Genomic DNA, 21,905 nt, shown 5'->3' on the forward strand with positions numbered 1-21,905 from the left:
ATCGGTACTTTCATCTGTTGTATCTGGTTTAAAAAGCTTGTGCAGTAAGATTATAAGTAACTAAAATATAATGTCCAGATAAATAATCTGAGAGCAAGTATCCATCAAACATAAACTCACGCGCAGCGCCACTTTTAAGCTAACAGCTTTGTAATAAGACACGTGCCTGGCCCCTCCCCCTTTCAGGTCCGGCTTGCAGACGTAAACGTTACGCGCCGCTTTTATTTTGAATGTCCCAAACGGAAGTAGCCGTAGGTCTCGCTGTAGTTAAACGCTCTCTTCGTTCGCAGCTCGTCCTCCGCGAGGTTGTGGTCCGCTGTAGTTCGCGTGTCCGCTCTTCCCGCGGGTGGACGTCTCTTTAAACTCGCTGCCCGCTTTTAAAAAGCCCAGCTATGCACCGCGCTAAAGGTTAGAGCGTGTTTGGATCGCTCCTGTGCTGTTCAGCACCCCGGGGTCGCGCTTAGTTTGCGCCGAAGACCCTCGTTTGGTTACCAGAAATCTCCCAGAAATTCCGACAATGGAGCGAAATGGGAATACCTGTGAGGATGACCTGCAGGGTGCTGACGAGGAGGAAGAAGTGGACCCCAGGATACAGGTAAGGTGGGGTTAGGACAATGATTCCAGATGTGGAGTGACAGTAGGTTAAAAAATGTCAGAGCGTTTGTGTGTGTTTGTGTGTGTGTCATATTTTGACTGTCTCCAAAATGACCTACTGAGAGCTGTAAGTTCAATAATTTGGTTAACACGAGTCACAGCCTGAGGATTGCCAGTCTTATTTAATCACACTCCTCCCTTTCTCCCTCTCTGTGTGTGTGTTTTCCATCACTGGTGTGTTTTCTGTAAACAGGGAGAGCTGGAGAAGTTGAACCAGTCTACAGACGACATTAACCGCTGGGAGAGTGAGCTGGAGGTGAGACCCAACAACACACACTGCTGGCATCAGAATTATTGCCCCTCAAACACCGAGAGCAGGGCGTAAGCCGAGCTCTGGCACCCACCCAGCAGTCACTAAGTCTCACTTTTTTTAAAACTCTAAAGTGGTGAGAAATCGTGTCAGCGCTGTGAGATTTGTCTCTCTGCCACTGTAGTGTCAGGGATTTGCCTAGCAACGGTGCCATTGTTTTAAAACAGTCTAAACGGAAAGCTTTCGAAAGATGGAAAACTACTAAATGTGCATCAGTGGGAAGAGGTGGAAAAACTGAAGCAGGAACTGTCCCTCCCTGCACTTTATAAACTCCTAGTGCAGCTGTGGTCTTAGTCGGAAACACTGCCGTGGAGCGGTTGGTGAAATTCATCTATTTGCTCATAACACTCACGTTCATTTAGGAGTCTGAACAGAAACAGGAATCAGACACATTATGGAGGAATAAAGGATGTAAAGTGAAGCGAACAACTGCAGGAGGGCAGACGGCACACAGAAGGGGCAGCTTCGGCTCAAGTGTGTGCTAGCTGGGTCACTGTTGAGGAAAAGTGAAAACATTCCAGAGCGAGGCCTCAGTTTTTTGTTTTCCTGAAAGTAGGCCTCTTCTGTTTCTCATTAGCCCTGCGCTCACATCCAAACCCAGCAAACCACAGCTGGAATGACTGTAACAGCACGCACAGAGACAGAGAGGGACAGGAGGAGAGATTTTCCTGTAATCCATGTTTTAATCCATGTTTTCCAGCTGAATTTTAACTTATATATATATATATATATATATATATATATCCTGATTTTATTTTTTAACGTATTGTTTCTTGGTGCTTTTTGGAAAGCTCAGCTTTTTCACAGCTTTGGCAGTGTTTACAGGAAACAGCATTATAAGTAGGGTGATCGATGTGAATACACAAGCAAACAGAAGAAGAAACATGGATGCATCTGGAGGCAACAAAAAAAAAGCTAAGGAGGAGCTAAGGACTATGGAAGGAGCCCCTGGCAGGCTGCAGGGGGTCCTCCTGCAGCCTGGAGCTGATTAAAAATGATGTACGGTAGATTCAGAGGATGAGTAAGTTGGGGCGGAGAGTTTAAATCCACAGTTGACTCTGCCTGCCAACACAACGTTAAATCTCTTCTATGTCTGGCAGATGTGGGACTGTGCCCTTGTGATGCGTGCCATCATGAGCCTCCCATAGAAAATAAACAGAATTTTAAATTTTAACCTTTATTATGAAGCGATAACTAAGTCTTCTTTATTATTGTCCCAGAGGAACAATTGAATCTGTCAGCTCCTGATGAGCTGAGCTGCCTTAACGAGCTTAATATACATGTCCTTATGTTTTTGTCATACATATAACATTTGCTGTGGTGAATTGAAATAATGCAGTTATTGTATGGAAAAGTTAAATTAAGCTTTTTCTACTCTTGGCTCTGTATGATGTCACTGAAGGGATATCATCTTGGGTACACACCTCTTGAATGTCTCTAGAGTATTCTGGTCTTTTGCTTATGGGGAGCATCCACCCAGACGAACTTTGACTTAAACGCAGTATCTTTCAGGAATTTTTTTTAAATCCAGAAAAGCCTTGAAACAGGACCTGAGAGATGCATCTGGCCCTGCTGCCACTGAAAATAAGTGACAACAGGACTGATGGAGACATGAATCCAAATCCAAATTCTTCCACGGCGTGTGTTTGTCCTGTATTGGTCCACTCAACCCCAACAAGTCATTGCAGATGGCAACCCTGAGCCTATGGAACGCCAGGACTGCCATAATGAATTAATTAAATACACCATTAAATAATTAATTAAATGTGGCAATAATTAATTAAAATTGGAATTAATTAATTAAATAAATAGTTATGATATATGTAATTAATTAATTATTGACACATTTAATTAATTATTTATGTATTTCACATTTTAATTAATTATTGACACATTTAATTAATTAATTATTGACATATTTAATTAATTATTTATGTATTTCACATTTTAATTAATTATTGACACATTTAATTAATTATTGACACATTTAATTAATTATTGACACATTTAATTAATTATTTAATGATATATTTATTTATTTCATTTTGGCAGTCCTGACGCCTGGCTCTCATCATGAAATAATTTTATCTGTCAGCCTCACCCATCAAACTCAGGGGGCGGGGTTAACGCTGATCGAGTCAAAACCATTGCTTTGGCCTGGTGGCCATTGTTTCTAGCACACAACAACCGGCATGTGGAAGCTAACAGAACTGAGCTTTGAAAAACCCTGTTTGTGTGTTACCAAATACCGTTTTAATATTTTTTTAGCCGAGAATGTAGTGGTTTAATCTTCATGTGTCTGGTCGGTTTGTCAAGATACAGCCTCTTTGCAAAAGTGTTTCGATGATTTCGGAGATGTCGTCCCAGTCTCACGGCAAAGCGTGGGATAGACCCGCTCGCCTCGCAAGCAATCCCACCGACAAAGCGCAGGCCCCGGTACACAGCTGTAGTAACCCCCGCTGACTTCTTTTACTGAGGTTATATTTATCGGTGTTTTATTTCCTGATGTTCTTATGTGTCCTACGTGTTTCAGTCGCCAATTCTGAATTATAACTAACATTAAAAACATGTTGTGGTGGGGCGTGGTCTGCGGGGCCGTGCGGACGCACCTGCACGGCATCCGCAATCACGCCCGCCGTGTTAAAACACGGGGACTCAGGGGTTGGTGGTGGTGTGGTGTGATGTGAATCAAATAAAGTTGGCTCTGAACGTCGCTCTGTGGTCCCGCCGTGCCTTATTCATGCCACATTGGTGCCGAAACCCAGGAGGCGGCATGGCGGGTACCTACCAGAGCCAGGAAAGGAAAGAGCTGGCCGAGATGGTGGCCGAAATAGCGGCCACCCAGCGGAAGCAGGCGGCGGAGGTGCGTCGCCAACAGGAGGAGCTGCGGCAGGAGAGCGAACGCCACCTGGGGAAGATGGCAGAGCTGGCAGCGCTGCTCTGGGCCTGGGCGCCACCCCCACAAGTGTGTCTCGAGGACAGTGGAGGAGCCGTGTGGGTCACCTCGGCAGCCGGAGGTGGTGGACGAGCCACGCGGGGGTCCGAGCCTGCCGGAGGAGGAGGAGCAGCAGCCGGGTGAAGGGCTGCTCCTGCCGGGAGCGGTGGAGGAGCCGCTCCAATCGGAGGCCGAGGACGAGGCGGGCGAGGGTCTACACCTGCCGGAGGCAGAGGAGTCGCTCCACCCGGAGGGGGGCGAGGGGCGGTGCCTGCTGGGGGCGGAGGCGCAGTGCGGGGAGCCGCTCCAAACGGGAGTGGCGGAGGCGGTGGCGGAGCAGCTGTGCGGGGAGACGGAGGTCCCTGCTCCAGGGCAGCCTGTGCAGCCGGAGTTGGAGGCAGAGGAGCGGGACAGCCCCGCTAGGCCGGGGATCGGCGGGCTGGCTAGTCCAGCCTCGCTGCCACCAGTCGATTCTGCGCGCCTGGCGTCTGCCCAGCCGCCTGTGTGCAGGAGCACACGGCCATGCCGGTGGGGCCGTGTCCGCTTGCTACGCGGCCGACCTCCGGACCAGCTTCGCCGTTGCCGCTGGATGCGCGGGCGGCCACCAGAACGGACGCTTCCCCGTCGCTTGGTCGGGGGCTGGGGCGCCGATGTGTAGGGGCCGAGTCTCGCCCCAGGTCGCGGGGGGGAGTAGGTTTGGCCGGATCACTCCCCGGCCTCAATCGGGCGATGGGGGTATGTGGTGGGGCGTGGTCTGCGGGGCCGTGCGGACGCACCTGCACGGCATCCGCAATCACGCCCGCCGTGTTAAAACACGGGGACTCAGGGGTTGGTGGTGGTGTGGTGTGATGTGAATCAAATAAAGTTGGCTCTGAACGTCGCTCTGTGGTCCCGCCGTGCCTTATTCATGCCACAATGTTTAAGGAGGAGAGAGAGCAAATCTGTTTAACATCTGATCTTTGGGTTTTTGTTCAGTAATCAGCGTGACCTGTGTATAAACACATAAAAGAGATAACGTTGGTGTTTCCGTCATGTAGTAACTGCTGGCTTTAACTGTACAAAGGTTGTTCGACACTATGAAACACATACAGACTTCATGATGTTCGGCTAATATTTTTATTGTGAATATTAATCATGCTGACCTCGCTCTGTACACCACGCAGCGAGGTCAGCATATCCACGATATCCTCAGCTCCATGAGTTTCCCAGCTGACTATCTAACTGCCAACTATTCCAGAGACGTGAAAATATACAGCATAAAGAAAAGTGTAAGAGACTCAGCAGCAGATTAGAATTACAGTTATACATTTAATAAATCACCAAATGAATCCAAGAAACGAGCAAACCTGTTCCGACAATTTGAATTTGTATTCCCTCAGCTGCAGACTCGCTGCTGTTTAAATGTTTGAAAAGGAAGATTAGATATAAACAAACGTCAAACATAGACTCAGTCTGCCTTCACATTTGATATGAGGCCAGCACGTATAGTGGCCTCAGCAGGCTATTACTGAAATACACGTGCTATATCATAAACTATGATATAAACAGGGAGGTCCTATTAACATGTTTAGTTTTAAAGGACACCTTCCTGCCTTTAGTCTCATTCATGAGCAGTATTCGTTTTCTTCTAACATCCAGAAGTCTGCACAATGTGTTTCATAGTTTGTAACAAGCCTTTGACAGGTAAACATAACATGACCGAAAAAGCAAAAAAAAAAAGAGAGAGAGAGAGAGAGTGTTGATATAAGAAGAGAAAATTCTCTCAATTATGGAGACAGGCAAATGGTTCATTTATGTTTGATGTGTGTTTATTCCTCCCTAAATATCGTCGGTGAAGTTCGCCATGCACGTCAGATTTTCCTGCGCATTTTTATACCTCTGCCAACAGAGAGAGAAAAAAAATCACATTCTAACAGACAGCTGGTGCTTAGAATACAGTTGAATAACTATTAAAAAACAGATGATATTTAGATGATAGTTCAGTCTAACACATGTGCCAGTGAACCATTAAACGTCTGTGAAACTATGCAGTTATGAAACGTAACTTTAACCTCAGCCAAACCGATTTGCTCAGTTGTAAATAAAACAGCGAAGTAAACGTGACCCGACAGACAGAACCTGAGTGAATGAAGTCCAGCGTTTAACCACTGAGAGCTAAAACTCAGCTGAGGTTTGAAAGCTGTGTGCTGGTGATTGGACATCAGCCGCTGATGAAGCTGTTCGCCTATAAAGTGCTCTGTAAGGAAACAAGCTCCAGCAGCTCTGCGCTCGGGGAAAACACTATATTTACTTATCTTGTGCAGAAAAATGCGCTGACATTGCTTTATATCGAGCACCGGCTGCCCAGTTAAACTGTGACTATCACCAGGTAACGTAGGCCTGTTTCTTGAATTAGCAGCAGGTGTTAAACAGCTGACAGATGAGGAGGAGGATGCATGCAGGTAAACTGAGGGTCTGCTGAGCTGATCGCTGGTTTCGTGAGAAAAATGTCAGCTCGTTCTTTATGTTACAGAAGCACAGAGACACAAGACCAGGCGGAAAGAGACGATCGTTCGGTGAAAATGAGAATCTGCGAATGCAACATGTGGAACACGGAGAGTGGAATATGTAAACAAACCGGTTAATGTACCCCCTCGGTGCGCTCTGCATGCTAACTGTTAGCAGAGCTAGTGAAATCTCTGAAAACATCTGAGCACTTTTGCAAGCATGTTCTATGTTGACAACCTGACCAGACATACGGCGCGACATTCGCGGCTAAAACACTGTTAAAAGTGTAGCTGGTGACAGAAAAACGGGGTATTTTAAAACTACACCACCACCATTGCTGCCTGTGATTTGATCTGCATTCTGGGATAACTGGCTGCCCCAAGTCTACACAAGCAATCGATTATCTAGGATCGACCTGTTTTGACTTACTTTGCACGGCAACCAATCAAATGTTAGAGAAGCTGCATGGGCAGCGTTAACCCCGCCCCCTGAGTTTGATGGGTGAGGCTGACAGATAAAATTATTTCATGACGAGAGCCAGGCGCCGGGACTGCCAAAATGAAATAAATAAATATATCATTAAATAATTAATTAAATGTGTCAATAATTAATTAAATGTGTCAATAATTAATTAAAATGTGAAATACATAAATAATTAATTAAATGTGTCAATAATTAATTAATTAAATGTGTCAATAATTAATTAAAATGTGAAATACATAAATAATTAATTAAATGTGTCAATAATTAATTAATTACATGTGTCATAACTATTTATTTAATTAATTAATTCCAATTTTAATTAATTATTGACACATTTAATTAATTATTTAATGGTGTATTTAATTAATTCATTATGGCAGTCCTGGCGTTCCATATGAGCCTGGTTCTGCTGGTGGTTTCTTCCTGTTAAAAGGGAGTTTTTACTTCCCACCAAGCAGTCATTTATAGGGGGTCATATGATTGTTGGGGATTTCTCTGTATTATTGTAGGGTTTTTACTTTACAATATAAAGCGCCTTAAGGCAACTCTTGTTGTGATTTGAAGCTATATAAATAAATTACAGTTAAGTTGAAATGTTTGGGCCCTGAATGCAGAAAACTACCATCAAGAAAAGTGGACAGTGTGTGATCAGCAGCTTCATTTTTCAGTATGACAGTGATACCAAACACACTGATAGTGCATTATAAACATGCCTGAATAGAAAAGCGCACAATGAAAGAACACTATCAGTCATGGATTGGCCTCCCCTGAGCCTGGACCTCAACATTATTGAAGCAGTGTGCGATCATGCTCACAGAGAACCAAACAAAAGGCAGAAACATCCAAAGAAGAGCTTTGAATGTCCTTCAACAAGCCTGGAGAACTATTCCTGAAGACGACTCAAAGAAATGGCCAGTATGCTTATGTAAGGGAGTTCAGACTGTGATGATGAGTAAAGGTGGTCATAGCAGGGCTTAAAGTAGGTGTTGACAGGTGGGGAAACCCCAGGTTTCAGTGTAACGGTGCAGCGTGGAATAGGTGACTCAAACAAAAAAAGTGAGTCATCCAATAAGTTTTATTCTCAGTAGATTTGTCTTTGACATTACCTCATTCTTTTGTTGTCTTGTATGATGTTTGCTGATGTTTCAGTAACCTCTGCACGTTTCCCACTTTCTTAGTAAAATATAAAGAAATAAGGGGTGACTCAAGACTTTCTCACACCGCAGTTATTCCATTTGTTTACAATAAATCTTGAATTTGTTTGATTAAACTAGTTTTGAACATTTGGCATTTGAATGCACAAACATTATATTTGTGTATGGTCGTGCCCAGTTCCAACAATCGGGCCCCTATTTAGTTTCCTGAGCAGTATGTAAGGCCAGCAGCGTGCTCACAGAGTTTACCTTGTAGATTCTGTGACGTGTCACCCGTCTTTGCAGGAACAGGACGTAGGAAATGCGATGATGTCACAGGAAGTGTGTTTCCTGTAGCGCCCTCTCCCTTCTCCCTCTTTAACCGCTCATTTATGCCGATCTGTGCTCTGTGAAGAGGATGCAGCTGCTTTTAAACCCCTCTTCAGCAAATTAAAGCATACACAGACACACAAAAGTAGCTGCATAAATGCACACGGATATTGGGCCCTCCTGCAGTAATGCTTCATCCTTACTCATACTCATTCAGTGGGTCACCACCAAAAAACATAAGCAATGCTGCTCAGCAACAATGAGAGCTGACACACCCACTGCATAAAACAAAGAAAACAAAATATAGTTTACACACTCTACAGTTGTGTGTTACATGGGTAAACCATGCTCTTGTATATGGGTATGACTAATGGGGGCAACAGGAAATCTCACACCACAATAAGGCCTGATATTACACAGATATAAATAATAACCACAGTTGTTGTTCTGTAACGCTGCACTGAAGACACAGTGGTGCTTTGAACAGTCTACCATGTCCAACCTAATAGTGTGACCCGATAAGTTCCTCTCCTCATTTCTAAGTGTGTGTGTTTGTGTGTGTGTGTGAAGGACTTCCGTCAGAGGTTCCGAGCAGTGCTGGTTGAGGCAACAGTTAAACTGGATGAGCAGGTGAAGAAGATCGGGCGAGCCGTGGATGACTCCAAACCCTACTGGGAGGCCCGCAAAGTGGCAAGACAGGTACACACACATGCACACACACACATTCACAAGAGTGAGCGGGAGTGACTCCAAGGTCAGCAGACAGTGTGAGGGCAGGATTACTGAGGATTAACAATGAGAAGTTTAAACAGAGCCGCTTCTATCTACTTAAAGGGAGTACGGTCACATGACGCCTATATTTAAACTCAGTCACAGCTCTGCATCTTAAGCTAGTGTCTCACGCATGCACACACGCACACGCAGTCTCTGCGTGGTGATAGACTTGCGACATTTTGCATGGCCTGACTTGTTTCTTTTTGCTGGATCTGGGAGTACTTGTCATGCTTGCAGCACTGCTGCAGGGAGACACAAAGCAGGGCAACACAACCTAAAGGTTAGGACACCAAGTCTGTGCTTCTCCCTCTGCAGTGGCTCATCTCATTTATTGCTCCAGGCTGTTGAAGCTTCCACCCCTCCATCCTAGCCAATGCAGGAGCTTATGAGTCATGCATCAGAAGGCTGACATTTGCATGTCAAACTGAAATAGATTTTGTACACGTGTGTGTGTGAATGTACGTATGTGTGTGTATGTTGCTTATCTCTGTTGCGCTGTGACAAAATACCTGCAGGTGGCATCTGCTTCTGGTATTAACACGTGAGAGCCAGGGATTACTGCAGGTTTTGAATTTTGATGGGACCGGCATTTGCACGAAAGGATCAAAATCCTTTGCTTGTGTGCGTGCGTGCGTGCGTGCGTGTGTGTGTGTGCGCGTGTGTGTTTGGGTGATTTAAACAGAGCAAAGCCGATAACGGTCTCGGGTTTAAACTGGCGTATTGTCTGGTTATGATTTATAGACAAATATTTAATATTTAATACACGACCTACTTTAAAAGGACTCATGCATGACCTCACTGACCCTCCACCACAGACACACACATATTCCATCTACCCCCACCCATAAGCCAGTTACATCCCCTCAAACACCGCCCCCCATGTTTTCCCCCTTACATTCCAACAACGATTGGGGTGGGCGGGGGGTATTTTCCTGCACTGTCCTCTCTTTTGTCCCTTTTACCCAGCATTCACTTCTGCACCGCTGCCTGTCTGGCTGTCTGTGTCCACACCCTGCATATCCCACCCTCACCACATTGGGTATTAGTCACCTTTCTCCACCTTTCCCAGCCCTGCAACCATCTCACCCGTTTGAAATTGTAAATAGGATGTCTTTAGAGAGACTTAGACATCAGACGGGGTGACTGTGTCTGACACATGAATGAGTCTCTCTCACACACACACACACACACACACACACACACACACACACACACACACACACACACACACACACACACACACACATGCAGCCATGGTGCATATCACAGCCTGCCAGGCTATTTCAGATCCAAAGAACATCATATTGTTTGGTTCTGAGTGTCACATGATTTGGTCTCTATGACATCAACTTAATTAACTGATAACAAAGCCCATTCATTATGTGCGTGGTGTCTGAAGCTCAGTGTGCTTTTGTGCCATGAAGATAATGGCAAATTGTGTTCTCAAGCGTTGACATGTTATTCACGAGGGTGACAAAGACTTTTCGTCAGGCTTTTTGCAAAAGGCAGAAACTCACACAGCACTGACACTTCATGGAAACACCACCAAGCCAGCAACGAGAAAAGCTGCTCTGATTGGGAAGTTCTGGTATTTTTGTGTCTCTTTCTGTCTTCATCTTGATGGATGTTGTTTTAATGTTTCAGTTCCTTTTTTCTGTTTTTCTTCTTGTTTTTGCCTCATTAAATATCTATTACCCTCCTTCTGTTTCCCCCCTCAACCTCCCTGCTCTTAGAGCCTGGGAAATGGGTCACGATGAGAGACAAAGAGGAAGGATTCATCTTTACCACTTTGTTGAAATAGCAGATCGCGCGCAATAAAAAGCTGTTATCTTCCGCCTCTTTTCTCTCTCTCGTCACCTTTCACAGGCCTTAGCAACAACACTGTCACGACAATTGATGCCAAAGATTTTGTATTTTCTACATTTTTTGTGAGTTGGAGCAGACCTCTGATCACTGCTGGGTTTATCTTAAACATGGCCGACGTTACACGGGTTAACAGCTTGTGTGACTACACTGACCTTAGTAACGTGAAGTGCGTTGCTATCAGGGACAAGGACAGAGAAAATCTCCTGGTTATACTCCAACTTTTTTTGTAGCTCATTAACACTGCTCTTGTCCACATTGTTTTCAGTCACTCAAAGTATACAGGTGTATACTTGCTAGAAGGTTGGTGTCAGTTCAGCTCACTGCTTGAGCAGGCTATATGTTGCAGTGGCCCTGGGATCAAGTCCAACTTGCTGCCCTTTGCTGCATGCCTTCCCCTACTCTCTTTGCCCCTCTTTCCTGTCTACCTCTCACTGGTGACCTATTAATCAAAGGCAAAAAGCCCCTCCAGAAAAGTGTTAGCAGGTACTGTACTTGTACCTATCTATCATAGACAGACTATTTTGATGGCACTATATTGCCTTTGAATTCAGGTGGTTTCAGTCTCATTGCCACAGGATTGAAGTCAAGCACAAAGCCATGCAGTCTGTCTTGTTTTAATGTGCTCTCTGAATTTGAGTGTGGCACTGTAACAGGATTCCACTGTTGCAAGAAATCAACAGTGAAATTTCTTTCCTCCGAGATATTCAACCATCAGCTGTGAGTGGTATTATTGTTTCAGCTAAGCATGGCCAACGAGCTGCTGACTCCATAACTGTAGCGCTCCAAACTTCCTCTGTTATTAACAAAAGCACAAAAACTGTAAACCGGGAGCTTCACCTCATGGCTGAGCATGTAGGTGACCCGGTGCTCTTGTTGTAATGGTGTATATTACACAGTGACTTTAGTGTTACTGTGTTACATTTCAGCTTCACAATAAGTAAGAAAAATAATTGTTTTCACTGTTTCTATAATGTAAATCCAAGTATAGGCTTCAATGTGTAGGCTATGTGTTAAAAGTGACATAAGTTTCTTATCCTTGACATCATGTCAGCAGGATTACATTCATACAGACCAATTCATGTGTTTCAGCTTGGGTTTTGCTTTCCTCTGCGTCTGCATCTGTTTATGGAAAACGCTGGTAGAGAAATCGCTCTTGGATTTTAAAGAATAGATGTTTGAGACGTTGAGCTGTGCATTCATGTTAACATAATAATAAGTGTTAACATGAATACACAGCTTTACTTCTTAGTTTAAAAGGACCATTTAGTAGAAACAATCGTCCATTGAAAACACTTTGAGATAAAAACACAAAGTAGACGAGCAGGTTTGGTTCCATTGTAAACCCGACAGACAGGCAGCATGAAATATGTCCCTCTGAACTGCTGTACTGTTAATAATACACTTGTTAAATACTAATCACCAGAGGGAAAGTTTCTCCCTGATTATTATTATTCTCTCTTTCAAGGACATTGAATTGGAGTTACTGTAACTACTTCATGTTAGCATTCAGCCAGTGCAATGACCTTGGAGTTATGCCTGTCTGAGTGGGTCCAAATATGTCCAACGTGATGAGAATAACCCTCCTGTTAACTGTGACTGTGGGCAGGAGGAGCCCACTGACAGTGTGTCAGATTTCCTCAGTGACAAAGATTCTGTTTGTCTATTGGATCAAGGCTCAGTTGTCTTTTTCTATGAATGTTGGCCTGTTTGGGCGTCATAAGGACTCAACCAATTCGATTCAATTCAGTTTTATTTATATAGCGTCAAATCACAACAACAGTCGCCTCGGGTTGCTTTATATTGTAAGATAAAGACCCAACAATAATACAGAGAAAACCCCAACAGTCAGACAAGCTCCTTATGAGTAAGCCTTTGGTATCAGTGGGAAGGAAAAACTCCCTTTTCAGAGGAAGAAATCTCAAGCAGAACCAGGTTCAGGGTTAGAGGTGTGAGGGGAGGGAGGCCGAGGGCGGGTATGGGTCCTAAATTAAACACACAGGCAACACAAAGACTCCTGGTTCATTCATACCATGTAAGAACTTAGTGAACTTTTACTTCATGAAAGCAATTTTAAGTCATTTGTCACTATGATTTATAAGGGACCTGTTTTGCTTTTCTCTAGTTTTTGTCATTCTTCTACTCTGGATAAAGTTTCAGCTATGAGCCAAGTTTCAGGTTTCAAGATCAGTTTTGTGTAGATTTTTCTAATCTTAATGATGTCATATCTCTAACATGGTCATCTTGGGCACACAGCTCTGGCTCAAAGACACTGGGACTCTGCACACCCATTGGCTAATGTTTTATTATTGACAGATCATTAACCAATAACAATACGCTGCTTTAGCCTTCCTGCCGAATCTAAGAAGAACCAAGAGGGTTTTTTTCCCAGTTACCGGCTAAAGTTAAGGCACTTATGCATGAGAGGGCATGTGGAGGTGTGCCGTTGTCCATCTTTTATACACAGTCCATGCTTTGGCTGTGAACACAGCTCTTCAAATCTTTTGGTTTTGTTTTTCAAGGGCAACCAATCAGGATGAAGCTGGCTTAAAGCAAGTAGGGAAAGAAGTATAAGCAGCTCTTTTTTTTCTTTTTTTTTTTAGACTGCACCGAGAACCAGTAGATGATAAATGAGCGTTATTTTGACCAGTGAGCCAAGCAAAGGTACTCTATTAGGGAAAATATGGAGCAGGCAGTGAGCTGTTTCACATCAGAAATGTGTGAAATGTTAGCAGTAATATTTACCTCCTGAATTGTATTTTTAGGTGGAACATTTGGTTTCCAGTCTGACTTAATAAGTTCTGACCGCTGCTTGTCCTTCCCTGAACTCCAGGCTCAGATTGAAGCGCAGAAGGCCACTCAGGAATTCCAGCGGTCGGTGGAGATCCTGCGGGCAGCCAAGGAGACCATCGCCCTGGCCGAGGAGAGGCTGCTCGAGGAGGACACCCGGCAGTTTGACTCCGCCTGGCAGGAAATGCTTAACCACGCCACACAGAGAGTAAGTATATAAATGCAGCACAGCCCAAAAATTCCATCCTGAACGAGCGGTTTAGCCTCAGGCGTTTTTTTTCTCGGTCGTTTCAGGTGATGGAGGCTGAGCAGGCGAGAACGTGCAGCGAAGCAGAGCACAAGAAAACAGCAGCCAACCACAATTCCTGCATAGGCCACATGAGGCAGCTCGAGAAGAAACTGAAACGCTCCATCAACAAATCGAGGTTTGTGATCGGATTTTGGGAAATGCTGCTCATAAGTTTGCCGCCGCCTGAACCTTTTATGCGAGCGTGTTGGGGGTTTTTGCCTTTGCTGGATAGATTAGCAGTGAAGATAGACCGGAAACAGAGGAGACAGAGTGCGAAGACACACAGAAAAGGGCCGTAGGTCAGATTCAAGCCCAGGCCACTGCACTCTGGCCATGGTGCAAGTGGTTGCCTGCTCACCCACTGAGCTAAAGTGGCGCTCGAGAAGTGGGGGAAGCGAAATTTCTGTAACCTGATGAAGTCCAGATGTTTTGTGTGTTGGCTGACAGTACTGGGTTGCGCTCCCTCCATAGAGACGTGGAATGTGACTGCACACGGAGGAGGGTTGTTCTTCCAGCGGGCTAAATTTCTCTCCTCCCCCTCTCACTTTTTTCTTCTTCTTCTCCCCCTGCAGACCGTATTTTGAACTCAAAGCGAAGTATTACCTACATCTGGAGGTATGTATCACCTACTCATAGACTCGAAGGAGTAAACATAATCTATATATCTGTGTTTTATTACAAGGTGTCTTTGCTGAGAAACACTGTTTTATTTCTCACAGCAAATAAAGCGTCATGTGGACGAGCTTCAGGCCAAACTTGTGGTTGCCAAAGCGGAGTACCGCACGGCGCTGCGCAACCTGGAGAGCATCTCAGAGGAGATCCACGCCCAGCGACGTTCCCTCGCCATGGGCACCAGGGAGCAGGGAGTTGGAGCAGAAGGCGACGGCGGCAGCGACGACATCGCCAACTTCAAGATGGAGTCGGACGGTTTGTCGAGTGAGTGCCACGCCCACTCGGAGATGGGCAGTCACCCGCGTCATCGAGCCGCGTTATCATTTCTTTGTTTTTGTTGAGCCGTTTGCATGTGTGTGTCTTCAAGCTCACATCCCCGTGTGTGTGTGTGTGTGTGTGTGTGTGTGTGTGTGTGTGTGTGTGTGTGTGTGTGTGTGTGTGTGTGTGTGTGTGTGTGTGTGTTTCAGTGGTGTCAGTGTCTATCGACGAAGAGGGCAGTCACAGCAGCTCAGAGGAGGAGGCCGACTCGCACTCCACCTCCTCGCCCCAAGCAACCTCTTCCTCGCCTTCCACCTCTGCCTCCACCCCCGTCGACATGCCTCAACCTTACTCGTCCTCCTTGCTCCACACCCCCTCCTCATCCTCCTATCTCTCCTCCTGTCCCTCTTCCTCTTCCATCCTGTCCTCCTCTTGCCCCACCGGTGTCCTGGAGCTAGCGAGCCCCTCTGGCTCTCACAGCCCAGACTCAGTGTGCAGTTCCGGGCACGCCTCGCCTCTCCTGGGCCCTCGCAGCCAGTGCAGCGGCGCCTCCTCTCCAGACTGCGACCAGGAGAGAGGTGTGTGTCCCACTGAGCACTGATGTGCAACCTGATCCTGAGCACGTTTCCTGACAAACAAAAGCAAATCTAATGACTGAGGAATTATTTTGGCAGAGGATGTTACAGGTTTAAAATAAAAGTAGGAGTCCTTGTGAAGGACTCGTAATGTAGAAGTTGCTGGTTAACTTTTGTCTAAAACTCTGTCGGATAATTTCCCTGATTTAATTGAACCTTTCCTTGCACTTTTCTTCCTGCGTGTTTTCCAGGCAACAGAGCAGAAGGAGCAGAGGCGACAGTGGAGAGCGGTCTGAACAAGCTGACCTTGAATGTAGCGCAAGAACGAGATGAGGATCCCGCTGATGAGCGAGACCCCCACTACATTAACCCCGAAATCACATCTCCCACCTCCGCCACGTCCATCCTGCTCCTCAACAGCGTGTGACGAGGATGCGTCGTGGCGCGAACTCTCGCCATGCGCAGCTTTAAGACTCAGTGGATTCACTGGCAGAAGACACAATGGGAGGAGAGTGAAGCGCTGCACACCCGCATGACTTTGTGTCTCATTCGTTGTGCTGTCTAAACATCAGTGCTGTCACGTGGAAGGTGCTGCGTGTAGCGTGTTTAACATCTTTCATTATAAACAAATGAAATCAGGGACAGGATGACTGATGGACTCTGCTTCACCCTTGTGGTGTTGAGTGTCAGCACTGCATTTCCCCTGGACCCTCCCCTTCCCTCCTGCTCTGTATTTGCTACAGAAGACAAAGTTCTTCTCATCTTGTGCCAAAAAAACTGCGTATTACGACTGTGTGACAAAGTTCCTCTACAGACTGTGGAAGACGTTGGTGATTTCAGTTGTGTTTTAACATGTTCACGGGTCATGCAGGATATTTCCAAGGTAACACAGGAAACTTTAATAGTTAACCTGCTACTGTTGGCACCGGTAACATGCATTTCATTATTTTGAACAGCGTTACGCTCCTTTCTTACTCCATGTCTAAATTCTTGGACTGATTTTCAGGTCAGATACGGGGGGTCAGTTCATTCTTATTTTTACCCTCCAGTTAAGCCAGCTTTCCTTTGATTGGTTGCCAGAGAACAAACAGGTTTGTGGACCTAAAATATCCCCTTTCTGTGACATCATAATCTTAAACATAGTGTTTGAAACAATCTGAATTAATCACTTGTACCTAAATTGAACTCATTTTTTAAAACTTTGGCCCACCGCTGTAATAGTATTTATAAAGGATAATACGTCCCCTTTAAGTGAGGGTCAAACTGGGACAAAGACGAGCTGTCTCCTGAAGGATTAGTCCATTTTCGAACCCCTCCCTTCTACTCCTGTTTATTCCAAATGAAGAACGACGGCTCTGGAGAGCAGAAGTAGGACCTCGAGTGCAGGCGACACTCTGAACACTAAAGAGACTTCACGTGGGGGACTGAGCCCTGTTTTTGAGGCAGAACTGGTCTTCCATTTGGATTTGTGAATGAGTGACTGAATGTGTGTAAAGTGCAAACCGCACTGTGAGGTCGCCGGTTTGCACGGATGTGTGAGCGAATGACTTTTTGAATGTGTGTCTTGTGTTTTTTGACCCTGTAGTACAAATACTCTATATTTATACTCCTGTATTCTTGTATATGAACGATGTCGTGTGGTTATCGTTGTAGCTGTTTAACACCAAATAAGCAATAAACACGTACTTCATCTAACTCATCAGCGAATTGATGGTGTGTGTTAGACGTTCAGGTTGTTGATTGTCATAGTGGTGATCACTGCAGCCTGGTTTTTGGGAACTTTTTATTTTATGTTAAAACATGCCACCGGTGGAAAAAAGTGACCCAAGTCATCAAATGAAGCACTAACAGCTGCCTCGTGCTGCCACAGCTGCCAGCGTAGTGCAGTAAAGATGGTCTAGAGTTACAGATTTGCTCGGCAGCAAGGCCGACTGGAACTGCTGAATGTGAAAGTTCTTTATCTGCTCAATGTTTTGTTTGGGGATATTTGGTCCTATCATTTGATAACCTTCGCTTTTCCTGCTGATTCCTTTTCCAGTCAGCTGTTTTTTGTTTTGGTTTTTTGCAGTGACACACACTCTTTTTTTTAGCTCTGCTGAGCTGTTTAAGAGTAATCTCATGACTTCAGTTAGTGCCCTGAGACAGATCGTAGAACGACTTCTCACTCTAAAATCTTTGTCCATGTGTCTGTCTGAACAGGCTGCTGCCAGCAAGCTACCTTTCAGTTATTTAAGATCCTGTGATCTCCCCGTCTGTGCCAGATCAACTCCAGAGGTTTCACTGAGGCAGGGGAACAGCACAGCAATGCTCTGTCACACACTGACACCTAGTGACAGGGTTGGGTTCTGTTTTTTATGGAGCACAAAAGACTGTATCTCGCTCTCAGCATATTAAATGTTGTTTGTGGTTTTAGGTTATTAGAAATCAGATTGCGTAAGAACAAATGAGTGCATTAAAACATTTACCATACAAAACTGAATGACTGTAATTATACAATTGCTGTCATGGCAGAAAGAAAGTACGCCCTCTGTCACTTTTAATGTTCTTAAAGGTTTTTAAATTAGTTTCATTTCAGTGGTAACACAGCAAAGATCAGATTTCTCACTTTATTTGTTTGGTTTCATTTAAAATTAGGCCAAAATGCAGAAAAACAGAGTACACGCTGATATTTAATAGCTTATAGAACCTCTTCGACCAATTATCATTTTCTGTGCCACTTGATCAGTCTCGTAAATCTCTGTGGAAGAAATTTGGCTCGCTCTTCTTTGCAACGTAACTTCAGTTCACTGAGGTTTGGGCATTTGCTTATGCACAACTCTCTTAAGGTCCCACCACAGCATCACAATCAAGTTGAGGTCTAGAGTTTGGCCAGGCCACTGCAGCACCTTGATTCTTTTCTTGTTCAGCCATGCAGTTGTAGATTTCCTGCTGTGGTTGGGAAATCCTCGTGGTTTCTGCCTGATTGTGCTTCAGCCAATACTTAGTTTTCAGACAGATGACCTTACATTTGACTCTAGAATACTTTGCTATACTGAGTTAATGGCCAATTCAATGACTGCAATATCCCCAGTGCCCCATGGTTGCAAAAGAAGTCCAAATCATCACCCCTCCACCACCAAGCAACAGTGTTTGAGGTGTTTGTGCTGATATGCTGTGTTCTGTTTTCTCCAAACGTGGTGCTGTGCATTATGATCGAACAGCTCCACTTTGGTCTTGTCTGTCCAAAGGACATTGTTCCAGAAGTCTTGTAACTTATTCAGGTACAAACCTAAGCTGTGCTGCCAGGTTCTCTTTCGAGAGAAGCGGCTGTCACCCTGCAGTCCTTCCAAACCAGCCATACTAGTTCAGACTTTTCCTACTTGTACTGTGATGAACTTTAACATATAACATACTAACCGAGGCCTGTAGAGTCTGAGATGCAGCCCTTGGATTTTTTTGTTTTACAATTCAACTGAGCATTGGGGAGAATTTCCACTCATGAGAAGACTGTTGTTGTAGCTCACCTGACATTTGGTTTGTCTAATTTTGAGACCTGCTAAGGATCAAAATGTTGTTATCCTGGGACGTAAAACCTCAGAACTGACAGGGGCCATGCTTTCTTTTAACAATGAAATTATAAATATTGTAACTACAATGTACGTACAAGACATTGTCACTAAGAGTCAGGTTTTTCTTCTTCTTTAAAATGTCACACTGTGCACACGTTGGTGTTTTTTTAAATGCACTGGAACATAAATGGAAAACACTCAGCATGTAGTTAATAACAACTATCACTTTTGAAACTCCACCAGCATAACACTCACAAACATACTCAAACACCCACAGACAGACAAAACACACACACACACACACCTTCACAGCTCTACACTTTCCAATCAAGAAGAAAATCAGCAAGATGAATCTTTTTGCATGCAGACTCACCCACAAAACCACATCTTCTTCTTTTGTAACAACTGCAACCATTAAAACGTGTCTCTAACAGACAGAGTGAGAGAATTAAAACTCTTACTCGATTGGTTATTTATTTTCACTTCTTTTGGGTGTTTTACAGCAGTTTTTTAGGCCTGACACTTCCTTTGTCCGCTACTTTTTTAAGGACACACTGCACACCATGCTGAGTATGCCAGGTTCTCAGACAATAGCTGTTTTGGAATAAAATTGTTGTTGTAAAAATAGTTTTTCATGCTTGTCAAACTGCATTTTCTTTGACATTTTTCAAACATTCAACAAAAGAAATGGGAACAAATTCTGTCTTTTTGTAACAGGCTATTAGAAACAAAGTGCTTAAAGATGCCATTTAAAATAAGTTCTTTGTTAACACCATCACCTTTCACAGAGCACTAAATGATCTGCAGAACAGGAAGAGTTACTTGACGATGCTCTTCGTGGACTACAGCTCAACGTTTACCACCAACACCATGATACTAGACATCCTCACCACCAAACTGGACCACCTATTACCTGCTCCTGGATCAAAGATTTCCTCACAAACCAGCCTCAATCAGTCCAACCCCCAACCTCTCTCCTCGACTGTCATCCAGCACCAGATCCCACGCCCCGTACACCTATAACTGCACACCAACCAAGCCAACTCTCGTCATTGTCAAGTATGCTAATTACACCAACGTGGTTAAACTCATCTCTGATGGAGATAAGACAGCGTACAGGGCGGAGGTAGAGAACTTTTCCCGCTGGTGCTCCGAAAACAACCTAAAGCTGAACATCCTTAAAACAAAAGAACTCATAATGGAAAGACACAGACAGGTCCACTCCCCTCTAATTATAAACGGGGAATGGGTTGAATCTATCTCCACCTTCAGGTTTCTGGGCACCCACATCTCCCCTGATCTCACCTGGACCCACAACACCAACACCCTGGTAAAGGCCCAGCAGCGGCTGCACTTCCTCCGTGTCCTGAGGAAGAATTACGTGGACCAGAAGCTGCTGCTGGCCTTCACTGCTCCTCTGTGGAGAGCATCTCCTCCACACTGGGTGTTTGATAGACAGAGTCCACTACTGACAACAGGACGGCTGTACAGAGGGTAATCAACACCACCCAAAAAAATTATTGGTTGCCCTCTGACACCCTGGAGACCATTGCCAGATCCTCCTGTCTCAGGAAAACTAGGAAAATCATAGGTAAGCCCTTACACAGCTTACCATCTGTTTACCCGCTTCTCTGGTCAGCGCCTCAGGTCAATCAGGTCCCACACCTCCAGACCCAGTAACAGTTTCTTCCCCTGGGCCATTCAGACTGTTAACAAACACCCATCTCATGAATCTGAGCCATGGTCTGTGTGACCCTCATCACTCAGGCCACTATTTGAAGCTATTTTGTTCTCCAATGTCTGTCTTTCTCTTATTTCCGAATATATTCCTCTTGATTGTATATATTTGTCCTCTTTTGCTATTTTTTCCTGCTTTCTACTCTTTATATCTTATTCTGGCACCGTTGGTGTGGAGCACCCACAACTTTTTTTTTTTCTGTTCTCAAACCGATCTCCCTGTTGGAGCTCAGTCTGGGGGGAGTTATTTTTTTTCTCCTTATCTTTCCTCATGTGGTGCATTTTCCATTGTTATACCTCTCTGACCTGTCTTCCCCATGTGGTGTTTGTGTAATGTATGTATGGTCAGAAGGGTAAGTCGGCGCTGGCAAAGGTCGGCAGCCTTAACCCCATTTCCTTTGGGGTCAACCTTCAGGATCAATAAAGTTTTATTGAATTGAACTTCATTTTACACGTACAATGACAATAAAGGGCTATTCTATTCTATCTATTCCATTCTAAAAATAAATAAATAAATAAAAATGAATAATAGAAATTGTTTTAAAAACTTCTGGAAATGGTCAGGTATGAGGATTGGACTGAATAAAAAAGCAGTTATTGTCCAAAGAAAACTTTGAAAACCCTTCAGAAACTTTGAAAGACTATTCTCGACATCACTGGATCAAAATGGGAATCAAAATGGGGCGACTTGACACTTTTGCACAGGATTGTATATAAAGAATAGCTTTTAAAAAAGCAACCCTTCTCTATAACAAACAAAACCCAAGAGGGAACTCTGACTAATCCTGTTGTAAATGTCATTTAACATACAATTAGCACACAATTAAGTTATCTTATCAAAGTATTTTCGTCTGATTGATTTAAGGATTTTAAGAGCTCCAAACAAAAATGGGGAAGCCTCGGCTTCGTGACACGCAGTGGTAGTTCACACAAACACTGCCCTTTCCGCTGTTTTCCTATTATCTAGTTAACTACAGTCATATGACATGCTTCACATGATGTGCGTGCAAATAAAACTGTGATTGGAGGAGACACTTCCTCGGCGCGATGTGATTGGTGGACCGGGC

The 21,905-nt window shown here is 44.5% G+C and overlaps 1 protein-coding gene across 1 annotated transcript; it reads left to right on the forward strand.

Moving 5' to 3' along the window:
- The first annotated feature begins 219 nt into the window (after window positions 1–219).
- LOC113014236 (SH3 domain-binding protein 5-like) lies at window positions 220–17,248 on the forward strand. Its single transcript, XM_026155632.2, has 9 exons — window positions 220–595; window positions 848–910; window positions 8,903–9,031; window positions 13,803–13,967; window positions 14,054–14,184; window positions 14,621–14,663; window positions 14,768–14,984; window positions 15,188–15,556; window positions 15,805–17,248. Exons 1-9 carry the CDS (start codon window positions 518–520, stop codon window positions 15,978–15,980), a joined length of 1,371 nt encoding a protein of 456 aa, XP_026011417.2. The 5' UTR covers window positions 220–517; the 3' UTR covers window positions 15,981–17,248.
- Window positions 17,249–21,905: the final 4,657 nt, after the last annotated feature.

Source organism: Astatotilapia calliptera, chromosome 22 (genome assembly GCF_964374335.1).
Source record: "Astatotilapia calliptera chromosome 22, fAstCal68.1, whole genome shotgun sequence".
In the NCBI taxonomy this organism is placed as follows: Eukaryota; Metazoa; Chordata; class Actinopteri; order Cichliformes; family Cichlidae; genus Astatotilapia; species Astatotilapia calliptera.